This window comes from Pholis gunnellus (genome assembly GCF_910591455.1).
Source record: "Pholis gunnellus genome assembly, chromosome: 7".
NCBI lineage: Eukaryota > Metazoa > Chordata > Actinopteri > Perciformes > Pholidae > Pholis > Pholis gunnellus.
In genome coordinates, this window is record NC_136533.1 from 10,907,552 (window position 1) to 10,924,414 (window position 16,863).

A 16,863-nucleotide genomic window follows, 5' to 3' on the forward strand; every position below is an offset into this window, starting at 1 on the left:
CATATGCAGACTTAATTACTACGTGTACAGTTGCAAACTGACAATTTTAGTTTACGGATAGTCAAAGCAATAAACACAACGTACACTTGTCTAAATCTATTTGATCCATTACGTATTTTCAAGAGATTAGAGCATTTAAGACGAGACAATATGCTCACATTAGGAGGATGTACTGCCGTCAGTAACACCAATAACAAGAAGAAGAAGAAGAAATGTAATTCTCCCCGGAGATGAAGAGACGGACAATACATTACTGTAAATAAACTATCTTACATTTGGTTCCAATCAGAGATGCGCCAACAACTTGAGAATGAGGTTTTTATTAGAAAATGATGACAGCCTACAAGACAAATTTAGCCAGCATCTGAACCAAGACAGGAAACAAAAAAAATAATCATGATGAAATTCCTTTTCAAAAGATCTTGGTAAACCACCGGACAAAACAAGTATCATAGAAACTAAAAAGTGGTACTCAAAAACATACCAATACAGGAAGAGCGTACTCAGCAGCTTTCCACATGAAAGAAAATGAATTTGTCCAGGGATTAGTGTGACACCTTTGTCTTCCTTAATAAATCAACGGATCTCGCACAATCAGTTCTCCGAAGGCTTTTCTGTGAAATCACATCCTTTCGACAGGTAACGAACGTTGTCTCCAAACTTCAACACACAAAGGCTTCAGATCCGGAAATAAAAAAACCTTAAACTGCCTTGCGGTGGTACTCTGGAGGGGCAACTTCATAGTCACTTGCATTGAAGAGCGATGCAGAGTTCTTTACAAGATACCTGGAAGGGAAGTTGCATTGCATTCATTACTGCTGCAGATGAATCACTACGAGCCTCATTAATGACAGCTTTGTGAATACTCACTTGAGGAAGTCTTGTAGATAACTGAGCAGCAGTGCAAGGCTCTTCTCATCCAGAGGAGTGTACGCCAGCATAGCTCCAATTCTCACTTTGAAAACCAAACAAAGGCAGAAGTTTACACACAACGTGGCCTCAAACCTCGTCTTCATTAAGAATAGAAAACATTTCAATAACTCCACTCATCCTCAAGGAGGCCACTCGAGTGATTAAAACACAGAACACGGGTCATAGTGGTGGATGCAGATGAATACCGACGTGCACGAAAAAGGTAGTTAAAAGAAACAGGCTGCACTCTTATTTCTAGCATCTATGAACAGTATTTAGTTTTCTCAATAAACCAGAGGAGAATAGAACAGCAGGGATTTTAAAGTCTGTTAGCAAACTTGGTGTTTTATGCTAACACTATAGCAGCTACAAATGTATTCAATGTTTTTGTTTTTTGTACATGTGAGGAGCAACACATGCATTCTTTCTTCTTACCATAGCCCGACCTACAGTACAGTACCGTAGTATTTTGAAAAATGCTCATGTTTGTTTATTATTTGTGTTGTTTAGCTTCCTTTAATGCACACCATTTCCCATAAGTCTGAGATAAACATTGTGGCTCAACAAATGAGGTGAGTCCATTGGTGATTAAATACCATATTTAGCAAATTCTACTTTTACTGGGATTACTTCTATAGTCAGACTGCTACAGATGGTTTAAGTAGCAATGCATTAAAGCTGCTCTTCTCAAAGCTAAAACGATTACTACAGCCGGGTAATGTTTTTACCAAAGAGTCTAAGTAGGTGAGGGGCGCCGTAGATCTGAGACATGGATGTATCTGGGTGGTTGGCCAGGATGTCTGCGTACTGCGGCCTCTCAAATTTGTAGAGAAGTTGCGTCCCAAGCATGACACTGAAATATTCCCGGATACCAGCAACCACCTCGTTCACAGCAAACTCCCTGAGGGGTGAAGGAAGAACAAGTTGTTTCTCTTTGACACAGAGAGCAAACCAGCAGCAACTCATGTCACAGAAAAAGAAATGACAAGTAATGTGTATTTTTACTTGCTGTCAGAGTTTCCTCTTGATTTCTTGTAGTTTGCATAATCTTCAAGCACTGCGTCAACGTTCTTTTTGGCAGGTAGGTGGAAAAGCTGAAGGCATAAAAGAAAAGGACAAAAAGAAACAGATAAATACGTTTGGAAACGTCATCAGGGTTCCTTTGGAAGACCCAGTTCATATTTCTATTTTATGTTCCCGTTGTTGTGTATCTGGACATGCTGCAGATCTTTTTTTGTTTTTAGGGAAATCAGCTCTTTAGGATCATGAGTTAAAACACATTGAGTTAAGACTGTGGTTTTTTTGTAATTGCTCATGTGCATAGACTATAAATAAGCTCATGTCATGTACAGAAACCCTGTGATGTTTTTCATATCCTGGAATAGATGAAGTTATTGTGATGATATATCAGCTGTGTCTTGAGAGCGAGATATCGTAAATCATATAAAAAGTTGTACAAGAATGGACAAATAAAAGAATTCCAATATTGCACCAATTAAAAAACATATGCAAAAAATATGCAAAAATATGCAAAACAATTTGCAAAAATTGCTCGACCCATCTCTATCGACCTGCCTTCCCTGTATAGCGGCGTTCATGTATTTGTCTGCATTCGTCTTCCTTTTCTGTATCTGCATCATGTAAAGCTGCTTGTAACTTTGTTTTTAAAGGTGCTTTATGAATAAAAATGGAAGCCAGCACCTAGAAAAGACCCAGCTGAGGATTGAGACACTGGAAATGTACTTGGGTCTTGAGGAGCTGCAGCATTTATTCAAAGTCGAACTGAAACCTACACTGTTAGTTTACCACCACTAGACAAACATATTGTTCATGTCCTCTCTGCTCAGAGCAGAGCCTCATACACACTGCCCTGTACCGGTTTCAGACTAAATGAAATCCCGGTTAAATAGCCATTTCTTTGCTGAATTTGCACTTCTCAGTGTGGCTACAGTGCAGCTAGCTAGCAGACAGAGGATCCTCTGTTCTCAGGAAATAAAATCTGTGTTGTTGGTTCCGCTATCCGGATCTGCATGCCGTTAATGCTAATGAGATAAATTGGTCAAATTTACGACTTCTCATGTCTTAGCATTTTTAAGACTTTTGAAAGATTGACTTAAGGCATTTTAATGGCAGTTAAGGGCTTTTTTTTAAAGAATAAACAATTCAATGCCTTTTAAGGATCTGCAGGAACCCCCGAGTTATATTGGAAATACATGTGATAATATTAATGAAGAATGCCGTGTGGATTTTAAAGGTTCTAACCTGTTTCTGCCGTGTGATCAGGTCCCAGTCATCTACAAGCCATGGTTTCAGCTCCTCTGGGATCTTTACTTTCACCTCCACTCGATTTATGAAGGTCTCCTCCTGAGCGGACAGGAACAAATTTAAGAAAGAAGCTTTTTGGCACAACGTTTAGTTAAAGTCATTCCATCCTCCGAAACATACCTACAGAGAATTAGACTTCTGACTCAGTTACTTTCACTTCAGCTCAGTGTAAATATAGAAACATCGTTGCTATTTATGAACTTACACTTTCAACAGTTGGGTCAACGCGTGCCCTCTTCTTTCGGGGAGGGTGGGTTGGGTCTCCTCCTGAACTCGTCCCTTCTCCTGCACCAGGAGCTGCAAGATCAGAAGAATACTCAACCGTTATTTCATTCAGAAGAAAAAGTAAACGCCAAAGTGATTGTGACATCCTGCTATGACTCTAGTTACACACTTGTGCAAAAAAACTGCTGATTGATTTTGGAGGGCATGCATTCAAAAAGGTGTCTATTATATAAATACACAACGGGACATTCATGCTTACGCTTTTGTTTGTTCTTTTTGGTTTTCCTACAAAAGACAAAAAGACAAGTGTTAAAATAATAATAATGAAGAATCATTAACATGTATCAGACCCCTAAAACAGGAGACATCACAGCAGCTGACATGTAGGATAACCAAAAGGCTTAAACTCACACATCATTTTTCTGCGGTGGAGCAGGTATCTTCTTATTTGGCGCAGCACCCCTCATTCTCCCTTCTACATAATGGTCTCTACAGCAAGAGAAACATTACTTGACAATACATCATTCATATCAAAGTCAGACTTCACTACAGTTTGTTTATTTAGGCAGAATATTTAACAAACCCCATCTGTAGTGTTTTGTTTTGGCAGTGCTTCTTGTTCATTAGACTGGTCTGTGAACCCCAGTGTGTTGTAACACATTAGGTCTAATATACAATGTTAATCATGTAGAACACCATTTTCTACTCAAATTAGGCAATGAGTGTATTTTGCCTTAATCTGCTCTCTCTCTGTGGACCCTGTTTCCATAAAACCACTCTTTCTAGCGGTATCTGTAAACACTAAAGTTAGTAAAACGGGAGAATAGACTTACTGATTGGCCCTCTGAAGCTCTTTCTGTTTCTGCAGATTACTGTCCACATACTTCAGCACTCTGCTTTCAGGAACCCATTCGTCCCAGCTGCAATATAAAAACACCAAGGAAGAAATGAAGCACATGGGGAATCTTTACGGCACTATTCTGAAAGATTAGATGTATCTGAACCAAAACTTACTTCTTGTTCCAACCACTGTAATGAATAAAGTATTTGATTTGTTTTTCCTTGATGTTTATCTTAACACACTGCAAAGAAAGACATAAATCATGGTCACAAAAAAAAAAGGGTTCATACCAGAGACACAGAGGAGGATCACATGATCAGAGTAACAGGCTAACTAAGGCAGCCTACCTTAGCTTCGTAGAGCAATGGCCCATGAAAACACAGCACTCTTTCACCTGAACAGAGTGTTGGTCAATTAAAATCAGCATGAGAGCAGTCCAAGTTAAACACGGTGAAAATGTAACGCTGACTAAACTACTCCTACACACACACACACAAACACACGAGAACAATAATTACAAGGTAAACTTAAATTCTTGCACATCAGCAACCAACACCGGTCTCTGTCTAATAGAGAACAATAATGACGTTAAAGTTTAGAAATATGTTTCAGCCACACACACACACACTCACTCAGATCACATTAAATCTACTTGAGTCAGACAAGAGTCAAGAGTTTGATTTACCAGCAGACCTCACATGATGTATGAAGGGCGGCGCATACAATATAAGATTATTTTCATTATCGATTTGTCTGTTGAATGTTTTACACAAATCTGATTTCGTCGTTAAAACCATGAGATAATCAGTTAATAATTATATAAAATAGAAGAAAAAAAGCTGAAAATAACGACATTTGGTAAATAACTTTGATACTGATAATTTAAAGATCTCGAGATATTGCAGCACTTCGCATAACGTTAATTTACATAATTTTTAATTGAGACAGTCGTAATGATTATTATATATGAATATCATAAAATGTAATTGTAGTATCTTAGATACTGCACACCACTTTAAATAAGCAACTATGTTCTGATTTATAACGTAAGACACGAAATTCACTTCAAAAACATAATAAACCTTTTGTACAATTAGCGTGAATGAAAACAAAGAGTAACCAATAAATATGTCACATACATATTAAAATTAATTACTTAATCAATGAACCCACAATTGATATTTTTAAACATGTGAAAAGTTGATTTGACACACTAACACAAACCACTAAAGTACTTTGAAGACATGATGCACTTTGCGTGTTAAAGAGAGCTGCAGAAGAAAACAACAGTTAGCCGCTAGCCAGCTAGCTTCAGCTAACAGTCCACCGTGAGAGGTGGGCGGTTAAATCAATGGGGAGCTAACGCTGCATGAATGAAGACACCGCTTTACGTTAGCTGCTAGCTATACTGCAGCAATTCAAACCACGACGCTACCGCTATACAAACATACTGCTGAAACGACACCAAGTAGTAATGTAAATAACTACCGCGGTAAAATAAATAAACCATCAAGACCTGGTATGTGCAACAACAATGAAGGCAACGCTAGCATTTCGGCGGCGGCAGTGCTAAAGCTAGCTAACATTTCGGACCTTTCCGAAGGCTCCAGCGCCGACAGGCGCTGTGAATCCACCAGAAATGAAAACAGACAACTTGTTACCTTCTTGAAATTTAGGTTTCGGGTCCTGTTTCGGCGCCATTCACGGACTAAACTATCAAAATATGGGGAAAATTGCTAGCTTCCATTCCAGTCTGAAACGGCGCCGCTCTCTAAATCCGTCATAACCAACGCAATGACGCATTAATACCGCGACCACAGATGCGCCTGAAAGCGAAGAGCTTTTATGTTTCTTTGCCTGGACGTCGCTGTACATCCATGTTCGAAATGAAACGCGAAATATATAAATGTACGTGAAGTGAAAATAACTGTCTTTTGAATACGTTTTCCGTCGGTATTTTAGTGGTATGTTTTAAAACAGTTAGATAGATGAAAGACTTGTGAATGCAAATTGAATAGAAAAACTGAGACCATGAGTCACGATTCAGCCAACGCAACTGTAACCCTCAGGGAAAGGTTTTCAAGCAAACAAAAAAATGAATAACGTGTTCAGATTTTCATATGCAAATGCATCATCCCATTAGCCTATTTAATTTAGTGTTTCATATAAAGGTTATACAAAAGATGAAAGTTTCCTTTGGTCCCATTAACACCCATCTGTCTGTATAGACCCTGGTGGCTGCCTTCCTGTTAGGTGTGCCAGTGTTTGGCTCACTGACACCTAAATGGAGCTGAGCTGTAATATTACCTACAAACTGATCACTCCCATCATGTACAGACCATTGGAAAAAGGAGAAACAGACGAGTGTCTGAAGAAGGAGATTTCCTCTTGATTTTGCCCAGAATGCTGTTGATTGTAGGTAAAAATAAGACTTTTAAGAATCATTGATTGGGGACACTCACTCACCACATCAACGTCCCTGTCACTACTTAAGGACACAAAAGAGATCTCTGCATATTGGCAGTCAATACATTCAATTTTCAATATTTAAGCAGTTTGAAATGGGCTGACCAGTTTGGGATTTAAATTAAACAATAGGTATACAACATTTTTTATTTTGTGATTTCTGATTCAGATACCCCAAATTTAAAATGTGTATACAGTAACCCAACGTTTTCTACTGGATGGATACAGACATTCATGGCTCACAGAGGATCCTGCGGACTATTTCCCTGCAGTACTACCATGAGGTTGATGTTTGTTTTTGTTTTTAAGTAAACTGTTTCAACAACTATCAGATGGTTTGATAGGAAATTTAGTTCTGACTTTCATTATCAGTGCCCTCTGGTGGAAAAACTGTAATATGACAATTTCTAAACATATATTGGTGTTTCTCTAGCAAATTCTGGTTACTCAATGTCCTTCACATAAGCGGACTATCTGTCTGCAAAACGTCAATATATCTGCCTCTGTGTGATTAAGCTACGGATTTTTTCCCATGCAGCTGACTCAGCACCGCCTTCAGAGCAACTACAGATGTGCACTTTCCATCCGTTGAATTCTTACAAGTATCAAACAGCACAGTAGACCGTGTAGCGGTTCAAAATGATCAAAGCCTCTATTGAGTTATTGACATAATCTGATAGTAAAACAAACAGAAAATGTTACAATGCATGTCAAGCAACTATGACATCTTTAAATAGCATTAATTATATAATTACAAAAGAAATATCACATACAATGACAGCAATGCATATCCACAAATCAAACAAATGCTTAAAATATATATGATAATAAATAATCCTAGTTGTAAGCACAAGTCAAGAAAAATAAAAGGGAGGGGATGCATCCATAATAACTTCAATGGTTTTAACTTCAGGGCCAAAATTCATGTTGCGATCCACTCAAAAGAATACGCTGTCACAGTTCTCTCACAGGCTGCAGCAGAAAGGCTCTGCATCCTGTGGCCTCAGTAAGGAACTGCATAGCACACAACACGTGAGCTTTTCAGGCAATTTGCAGGGACATAGAAAGCTGAAAACAACTCTTGAAGTGTTCCCTGCAACTGTGGACTCTTCACTGCTCCACACAGCCTTTTTGTGTACAGATCAAGTGCTAAAATAACAAATGCATCATGAAATGTCAAATTACCTCAAGTGGACCAGAAACTAGCTGTGTTCGAAGATGTCAACCGGCCACTACGCTTTAGTCTTTCAGGTATAATTTTAAGTGTAATATTCAAAATAAAACAGGTGCACTTTAGAAGAAACATACACAAAAAGAAGGCTGCTTGCTGGACTAGTGCCATTCATTTACACGTTGTCTTACAATACTGACTTACTCCCAATTTATATGTAATTTCGGTATAGTCTAAACTATACACTATGTATTTGATTGAGTGAAACAGGCGAACAGAGTGCAGAGTTCTGACAACAGAAGGATGTAGCGTTTTCAATTCTAGTGGCAACAGTTCCTAGAGGCATGAGGAATGCTTCTTTAAAAAACAGCATACATACAACATAACTTACATCATAAATAATTCCTTGAAAATAAAATGACCACAGCATCGATGTCTGACAGAAAAATCTACAGTGATGGCAAAAATGGCAAGATCTTTCTGCTGTCAAAACAGCTTTGACAGAAATGATGCCATTTAGGAAATAAAAAAAGTGTTACACATGTTCCTGTTTTGCTGCGACTTGCCCTTTGTACATCTATAACAATGCCCTTTTTTTTATACTTTAAATATCATGTTACATAAGGTGTCACCTCATTGGGTTCTGTGCACATAATATACTGAAATAATGCAATTGACATGGAATATCGAAACAAAACTGTAAAAACCAGGTACAAAAGGTACAATATAATCAAAGGACCACATGAAGAAATGTGAAAAAGTCTTCAGTATTCACAGAAAAATATCAACTGAAGTAACTCACCGGACAAGAAGCGTCCTAAGTTTATATACATATGATAAGTAAAATTGAAAATAGATTTTCCTCTCTGTACATAGCACTGTATTCTTTCATCTTACCCTTCCTTATTTACAAAGAACTCCTGTCCTCGAGGTCTCCCATGTCTTTCAGTCTTGTGTGGGTCTAGTCAAGAGAGATAACGTCAGATATGGAGCCATAAATGGCTGCCGCCGCTGCGGCTTCCACCGAGGACCTCGACAACCCTGAGATGCTGTGGCTGTCCCTGTCTCTGTCTTTGTCGCGGTCCCGCAGACTGCTGGAAGACACCAAACTACTGGTGCTGCCGCTGTTGCTGCCCCCGTTGGTGGCTGCCAGCGTGCTGCTCCCCGGGGTGCCCGGCGGCTCCCGTAACATCTGAGAGGAGCCGTAGGGCAGGAAGCGGTTAAGGAGCAAGTCGTGGTCCTCTGAGGCTGATGCTGATGCAGCTGCCGCGGCAGCCATCACCATGTTGTAATGCTAACAGGACAGAAAAGAGTGACCATCAACACAACAACCACACATAAACGTACTTCGGTACGATGCTGCCAAAGTTCATGTGTTTGAGTAAATATACCTGATTGTCGCCTTGGAGGAAGGAGAAGAAATTTAGATCTGTAAGAAAAGGAAAAGGTTCATTTACTTATTCTGCAAATACACTCCCAGTATTTATAGTTGATTTAACAATACACAAACGTCTGTCTCCAAAGATTGTTTTCTTGGATTATGTCAAGTCTATTAAAACGAACTGTACATTGAGAGAATGATTGGTTGCTGTAATCATTGCTCCTGTCCATACTGGCAGTGAAAGGGTCCTTCCCTTGTAGTTTGGTCCCCTAACCAACACGACCAGCAGCAGGAGCTGCAGCAGTGACTTTGACACACAGCTCATGGAGGAAATGAAGGTAGGGTTCATTGAAACACCCTACCCTACCCTATACTACTAACAACAATAATAATAGGCTTCAAAGGGTATCGGGGGGGGGGCAGTGACTTTGAATACTCCAGCTGAAAGAGATCGGGGACATATCAGCATGTCAAAACTTAGCTTAAGCTAATATGAGGCTTCAGCAGATCGAGTTAGTCAAATCAAGTGGATGTCTTCATCCTGGCAGTCATGTGATCACGTTTCCTGCTGAGGGTTTGTCCCAGCAACAGGATTACACACGACTATCAGGACATATCAACACATCTCAGGATCTAAACACTGTTTGAGGAATAACAACGAAGGGAATTTTGTGATACAAAGACTATAACACTGAAAGATACCAAATTGATTCCGCTGCTTCAGCATCACGTTAGCTTCACCGTAACTTTAAAAGACAATGTTTGACAACCAGTATGGACAGAACAAATGAATACTGTGATCAATAATGTTTTGACGTACAGGACTGTCTCAGAAAATTAGAATATTGTGATAATCCCCATACGTGTGATTTAGTTTACTGAACCAAGCTGAGTGTTTTTCAAGGCTCAGGAAACCCTTGCAGGTGTTTCGAGTTAATTAGACAATTCAAGTGATTAGTTGAATACCCTACTAGTATACTTTTTTATGATATTCTAATATTTAGAGATAGGATATTTGAGTTTTCTTAAGCTGTAAGCCATAATCAGCAATATTAAAAGAATAAAAGGCTTGCAATATTTCAGTTGATTTGTAATGAATCCAGAATGCATGACATTTTTGTTTTTTTAATTGCATTACACAAAATAAAGAACTTTATCACAATATTCTAATTTTCTGAGACAGTCCTGTACATATGGGCATGTGATTATTGTATGAAGACAGACGTGACAACGATCTAGACCTATCTTTTAAGGCAAGTGACAGGTGTACCTGGCAGGTCACTAGTTGTGTGATAATAGTGGCGATAGTCCTGGATAAGAGGCGGAGGGGGAGGAATGTAGCTGGTATCCACGGTGGGCATGCTGGGTGCTCTGCTCACAGGTGGCGATTGGCTGTGGAGGTTCAGCACTCTGAGAAGAAACACCGCCACATCAGGTTAGAGACAAAGTACATCACACCACTGAGCACAAAGATCCCAAAAATGTGCTCTTGGCGATCTAACTGCCTGTTCATGGGTTGGAGACTTACCCCTTGCTTGGAGGTGGAGAGACAGGTGACAGCGAGGGACAGGGCCTTTTAAGAGGCGGCTCATCGTCTAGCTCGTCCTCCGAGGAGCTATCCAGTGTCAGGTCAATCACATCAACATTCTTGTTATTGTCATGAGACGATCCCCGTTTGTGCTCGTTCGTGTCCGTCCGAGAGGAATCTACACAGGAAGAGTTAACTCACACTGTGCTCACAGCTCCCAATGACTGAGTGCATCTGAAATACACCGGCTACATACCGCTGTCGACACCGTTGTACGAAGCAGACACGTCCTGCACCTCTCTCTTCGACCTCATGGGAGACCAGTTTCCGTCTTCGTTGAACTGGATTTCATCACAGTCAGAACAGCTATTCAAGATTTCCATGAACAACCTGTGAACACAGCAGAACATTTCTATACAGCTTGACAACCAGAATTACAAAGGTTTTAGTGCTTCATCATCTTCAGTTTGGGAAATACAGCATTAGTGGCACGTTATAAAGCTGCAATTCAGATGCTTTGGTGACAATTTTATTTGTTTACTCAAGCCAGATCTTAAAAAGTGTCAGCCCGCAAAACTCCGGCGTAGAAAATGCCGTACAAATGACAAAGCGCAGACGTTCCTCTGTTTCATTGTCAAAGAAGAGATTCGGCAAGTTGAAGATGAAGCCGGGGGTCCCTACTACACCGAGGGGCTACGAACCACAGTGGAAAAGGAAACAGAGAAAAGGAACGAGTACTAAAGGGAGTTGAGTTGAACAGAACCGTGCATTGGAAACGAGGCGTTTGACAGTAATCTAGCAGGAATGTGTGACGTGTTGTGCTCACCCGTCGATAATGAGGTGCTCATAGGGTGCCTTCTTGTCACAGACTGGACACACCCAGGTCGGCTTCTTCTCATTCATTTGGATGTAAAGTGTTGCATCGAAGCACTGAAGGTGAGAACATGTCAAAGCTCTGCAAGGGATCGTCAGCCTCATCTTCCCCAGCTTTAACACAAAACAAAAAAACACACAATGAATGCTACTTAGTTTTATAATAAGAGGATAATGTGGGACAAAGCAACAGGGTTCCAATTAGATATGAAGTATATAGTAAAGCACATTTAGTCTCTCTGTCAGCTGATTAAAATACAGTTGTTGCAAAATCACAATGTAAATAGAATTGTCAAAACATTTTTTGTAGATGTAGTGAATGACTAATTGACTAACTGGTTCTCCTGGTATTCGGCAGGCTACTGGTTATACTTCTCACAATAACTAGAATAACTCAGCAGTAAAGTGAAGTATTTACAGGGCACAGGAGAGAGACTCGTAGGCTGGTGGTGGCGATCTCACTCTCTGGATCAGCTGTTAATTTCTCTTTAACTGTGAGAAGAAAAAGAAACGCACAATACAACAATTATGACTTTGTTTAATCCAAGTGTGTTAATGCTAATTTGTTTATCAGGATCTCAAACTACAGCAGAAATAATCCGTCATCAATACACATAGGACACAACGATTTAAAGAGAAACATTACATTTGGGTGTACTCCACATGCCACTGTATGACCAATACAAAAATATGACGGGAGGAACGTTTTCTAGGTGTGTGAAAAAACAAGTGTTCAAAGGAGCAAAGGGCTATTTTTAGGAATCGTTAGGGAACGGAATGACTTTGCAGAACTTGTTTCCTTCTTTGGGTCCTAAATTGAATCCCTGGGACTTCCAGATTGTAGTGACCACGTAGTCAAACAGGCCACAAAAATGCACAGGATTTTCTATATGAAAGGAATTAAATTATATGATCGTCTTTTACTTACAGAAGCAGTGGAAACACCTGTTCTATGTGTTTACTACAAAAATCAAGAGGCAACTTACTCAGAGCTCTTGAGTGGTCAGGGTTCCTAATTCCTTTGGCCCGTAGTCTTTGCAACAACACTGCCGACGACTGCTGCCTTACCAGATAAACAGCCATGGAAAAACTCTGACAAAACAAAGAGAAAACAAGCGAAACAAGTTACACTGAGGTGACTACGGTCCTCCTTAATGGGCTTTGACACTTGACTCCTAAAGCTTTGCTTGGATCTTCTTACCCTCCCAATTTCTGAAGTCCATGACACCACAATGGTGTTGGGGACTGTGGTGGACAGTCGGACAAGAGAGGTTATGTTGATGTTGCGACTGGGCCTTTTTGGTTCAACTCCATTTTTGGTTGGAGGAAGATATCCCTGCAGACAAAACATCAAACATCAGTGACCTTGATTCTCAGTAACTGGTGGTGTGTTACACAGAGCATTTGACATCTGACAACAAACTGTCTGGACTCACCGGGAGATTACAGGGTTTGCCGTTCACCTTCACACACAGATTAGGGGGGAAATGATCCTCCTGGGGACAGCTCGTCTCTGATAAACAAAATCTATGAAAGGGAGAAAATAAATGAAAGAAGCGTGAAGCACAAATGTTGAGGGACAAATGTCAACAGAAATGTTCCCACTATTCACTTTATACAGATATACTTCTTGGTTAAAAGAGAACAGACATACCTTAACTGAACTTGAACAGCAAAGTCACATTTGGTCCCAGATATGTCCCTAAAGAATTAAAAGAGAAGTCAGATCCACCGGGTCAAAGGTTTAACACTAACAACTTAGTCTACTCTGATTGCTTGCTGTGTCAGCGAACACCTGCTTTCTAAACCATGTAAACAGTACATTGAAAGATGTGTTTTCACAGTATTATTTGTTCTTTTCTCACATCTCTGACAAGAGAACTTCCTCACTTACATGGAGCTGCTGATCTGTTGAACTTGCTGCGGTGTTAATGCAAAGGCATAACATGCTTCCTGGAACCGCTGACTGTTGTCTGAGGCTACGAAAAAGAAAGCAGAACACGACAGTCAGAAGAAAAAAAACGTACAGAAATCACTCGGCTAACTAATGGCGACTCCTGACAAGGAAGCGGCGGACTCACCCAGGCTGGTTGGCTTAATGAGCTCATCCAGTACGTCGTAGAACGGCAATCTCTGGAGCTTGACATCGGGATGTACGGGGTGAAGGGCGGAGGGGAGGTGAGGCAAACCCAGCTCATGCTTCGGCCCAAGTAAAGAAACAGGCAGCAGAGGCGATGCGGAACCGTGGCTGTCGAAACCCAGCTGGGCAAGGCCAGCAGGCAGGCTGGAGGCAGAGTGGACACCGGGCAGAGCCAGGTCCACCGGCGAAACCATTTTGGTTGGGAAGCGCCGTCTGTAGAGCTCTTTGATCTTCATCTGCACTGCAGGACTGCAACCGGCCTTGAGTAAGTGGAGAGCTTTGGTCAAAAGTTCGTGTTTGCGTCCGTGCTTATTCCGTCCTGCATACCCCAACAACACTTGAAGCTCTGAAACTCGAAGGCTCATTACCATTTGCTGGTGAAAAATGAAGAGTGGGAAAAATGGTCAGTTATTAAACCCTGGAAAACAGATTTTCCTAATAAGAGGTGAAAAAAAGTTCTTTTTTCATCAGACTTATTTAAAACATGAATTTTCTTTAACACTCGTCTATAGGGTTTATACAGTTGTTTGCTCTTTGTCCAGCTAGTATCTCAATAAAAGACACATTAAAAGCATCGCCATACAGTATATTTAACAGACAGCCACTCTGACATTGCTTTGGCTCTTTGGCTTGAAGCAGAGGCCGCACATAACTTATACTTCTTTTCCTTTTAGCAGGTGTGTGGACGCAACAGCATGAGTATCATCATCAACAATCTAATGACACAGGATTTTCATTCTCAACAAAACACATCCTTCAGTAGAGTGTAATGCAATCAGATAAAGCAACGCCACAAACCATAAAATCATCATAGCATTGGATCAACACAGAAAATATGAAACCGAAACATTTTTATGTCCACAAAGATCATGACTGCATTGTATTATGCTACTGTTTGTTGTAAATGTACTACCATAGTAATGTCTTGTGAATAACTGTGTTTAAAAGGTGCGATGTGGCACCACAGACACATGAAGAGAATAAACTAGAATACAGCTCATATGAGGCAAAGAAGTGTCATCTGTGCAGAGATTTGTTTAGAAAGGGAGCATATCATAACGAAAGCGTTTAACAATGAGCGTTTTCTGTCAATTAATAATGAATTACCAACATTAAGAGAGTGGCGTCAGAAGGTGGAGGGACAGTGTAGATTTAGCATTTAGCCAACAGCGCCAGTGTGAAGCCGGTGTAACGTAATCGGACTGAAAGAAAACTTAATGTTACAGTATTCACGTTATCTCATTTATTTGAACAGTAATCGATAATATACGTTACATTACCGCTAGCCAGACTGTGGATAGTAGCTATATTCCGTGGTCCATCGTCCCATCTCATCAGAAACAATGCTAATGGAAGCTAAATTGCGCTCGTCTTCCAGGGAATAGACAGAGCCAAATTGTAAAAACAAACATTGAGGTCCAGCTGGGGAACTACTGATAATGTAAAGTGGCTAACACTACAGTGCCGTTGGGTTAAAAACGTTGACATGAACTTGGTTCTCGTATCTTTCTAAAAGCGATATCTGGCCTTATCTGCAGGTGAGCCACACAGCAGAGGCAGCCTAACGGAACGTCGGCAACAATAACAAAGCTAATGCTAGCGAGCTAGCCAGCCAGCTAACAGTTTGCCGGTCCCCACTGCTCTGTTGTTTTGGTATTATATGCTTTGATCACAACATTCATTGGGTCTCTACTGTCCAGTAACAATGGTGCTATGGTTTGAAATGAAATCCTCACAATATGAACCGTCTATTTGTCAAGCTAATGAAGGGGCTCGCTTTACCTTCAGTTCCGCACTCTCCGCCATCTTGTTACATTTGGTGCGCATGCGCAACAGCCATCCTCGAGGGACAGCGCAAATTCAAATTTGTGTCACTTCTTCACCACAAACAGAAGGGGGCACTGCCGCAACACATACAACTATATCTATGGGACATTAAGGGTAATAGTTGTTGTACCTTCCACTCTAATACCATTTCATTTGTTTGAGGAATTTTGTTCTGCTCGTATGAAAGAGCTTACACAAAGATACAACTGACTGCGGTTTGAGACAGTACATTGTGTTTCTTCTTTTTCATTTGTATATTATTGAACGATTAATCGATTATTTCATTAGTCATTGACAGGAAATAAATGACCAACTATGTTGGTAGTCATTTACGTAATCAAGCGCAAATGGTTTTGCAAATGGCTTTGCTGGTCAGCTAAATGTGAGGATGTGCTACTATTCTCTATTTTATATCACTGAATATTAAATAGGCTATTCGTGTTTTGGACAAAAATTACATTTTGAAGATGTCACAACAGGATTTTGTAAGTTGTTTTGACTATTTCCTACTATTCCTGACATTCTACATTCTTAACAATCTGTAGTCTAATCAATTAATAGATTAAAAAAATAGCTATTAGACAGGGAAAATAATCATTACTGGCATTTCTTCGGAGGCCAATACTGATAAGAAAACTTAAATTATATTGTTTTCTCATGGATAGCTTCTTGTTTGTGGCGCTAAACAGACAAATAGCTTCAATAAGTCAACACACAGAGGTGAAGGTTTCACATAAATTCAAAGGCAGAGCAAATGCGATGCTCCTCTTGAGAGAAATGGGTAAAATTATATAACTTCAACTCAAGAAAGGGAATTATGCACTGAGGGCAAGAATCCACATTTCTTTCAATAAATGTATTTATTTATTAGAGATGAAAACAAATATTAGGCTACATGAACAAATAGGTTACTCTTAATAGTATGTCGCTATACTTTCAATGTTGCGAGTCACCTAATTCAGCATACTAACTCCAATGTTTTGAGAGACAAATAGGCATTGTTTGACCGCTACAAATAATGATATTGTAGGACTCGATGCACACGGTTTTTATGGTAATTAATTTGTTTAAAGTGCATTACATCCAAAGGAAGCTATTGGTCTGCAAAGATGAACACAGCAAAAGAAGTAGGCTAATTCACAATACTGAGAGGATAAGGATCAATGAATTGGCT

General features: G+C 40.0%; 2 protein-coding genes across 2 annotated transcripts; both read right to left on the minus strand.

Annotated features, from left to right (window-relative positions):
• Window positions 1–310: 310 nt before the first annotated feature.
• On the minus strand, window positions 311–6,095 carry morf4l1 (mortality factor 4 like 1). The gene is made up of 12 exons (XM_079163677.1): window positions 5,965–6,095; window positions 4,651–4,697; window positions 4,477–4,544; window positions 4,296–4,382; window positions 3,874–3,951; window positions 3,722–3,747; window positions 3,443–3,534; window positions 3,175–3,276; window positions 1,918–2,006; window positions 1,641–1,813; window positions 871–955; window positions 311–786 (listed from the first exon to the last, which is right to left on the minus strand). The coding sequence occupies exons 1-12, from the start codon at window positions 6,002–6,004 to the stop codon at window positions 702–704; spliced, it is 972 nt and encodes a 323-aa protein (XP_079019803.1). The 5' UTR covers window positions 6,005–6,095; the 3' UTR covers window positions 311–701.
• Window positions 6,096–7,398: 1,303 nt separating this feature from the next.
• Window positions 7,399–15,689, minus strand: pias1b (protein inhibitor of activated STAT, 1b; the record flags this gene model as incomplete). The annotated part of the gene is made up of 14 exons (XM_079163370.1): window positions 7,399–9,234; window positions 9,332–9,369; window positions 10,592–10,731; window positions 10,850–11,027; window positions 11,106–11,239; window positions 11,676–11,836; window positions 12,141–12,214; window positions 12,709–12,814; window positions 12,924–13,058; window positions 13,159–13,249; window positions 13,377–13,424; window positions 13,617–13,701; window positions 13,804–14,236; window positions 15,645–15,689. 14 exons carry the CDS (start codon window positions 15,687–15,689, stop codon window positions 8,902–8,904), a joined length of 2,001 nt encoding a protein of 666 aa, XP_079019496.1. The 3' UTR covers window positions 7,399–8,901.
• Window positions 15,690–16,863: the final 1,174 nt, after the last annotated feature.

Coding starts and splice junctions, on each gene's coding strand:
- morf4l1 (XM_079163677.1), bottom strand. CDS start 6,004: ATGGCGCCGAAACAGGACCCGAAACCTAAATTTCAAGAAG. Junction 3,748..3,873: donor CCACCGCAGAAAAATGATGT/GTGAGTTTAAGC, acceptor TGTCTTTTGTAG/GAAAACCAAAAAGAACAAAC. Junction 2,007..3,174: donor TGATCACACGGCAGAAACAG/GTTAGAACCTTT, acceptor TTATGCCTTCAG/CTTTTCCACCTACCTGCCAA.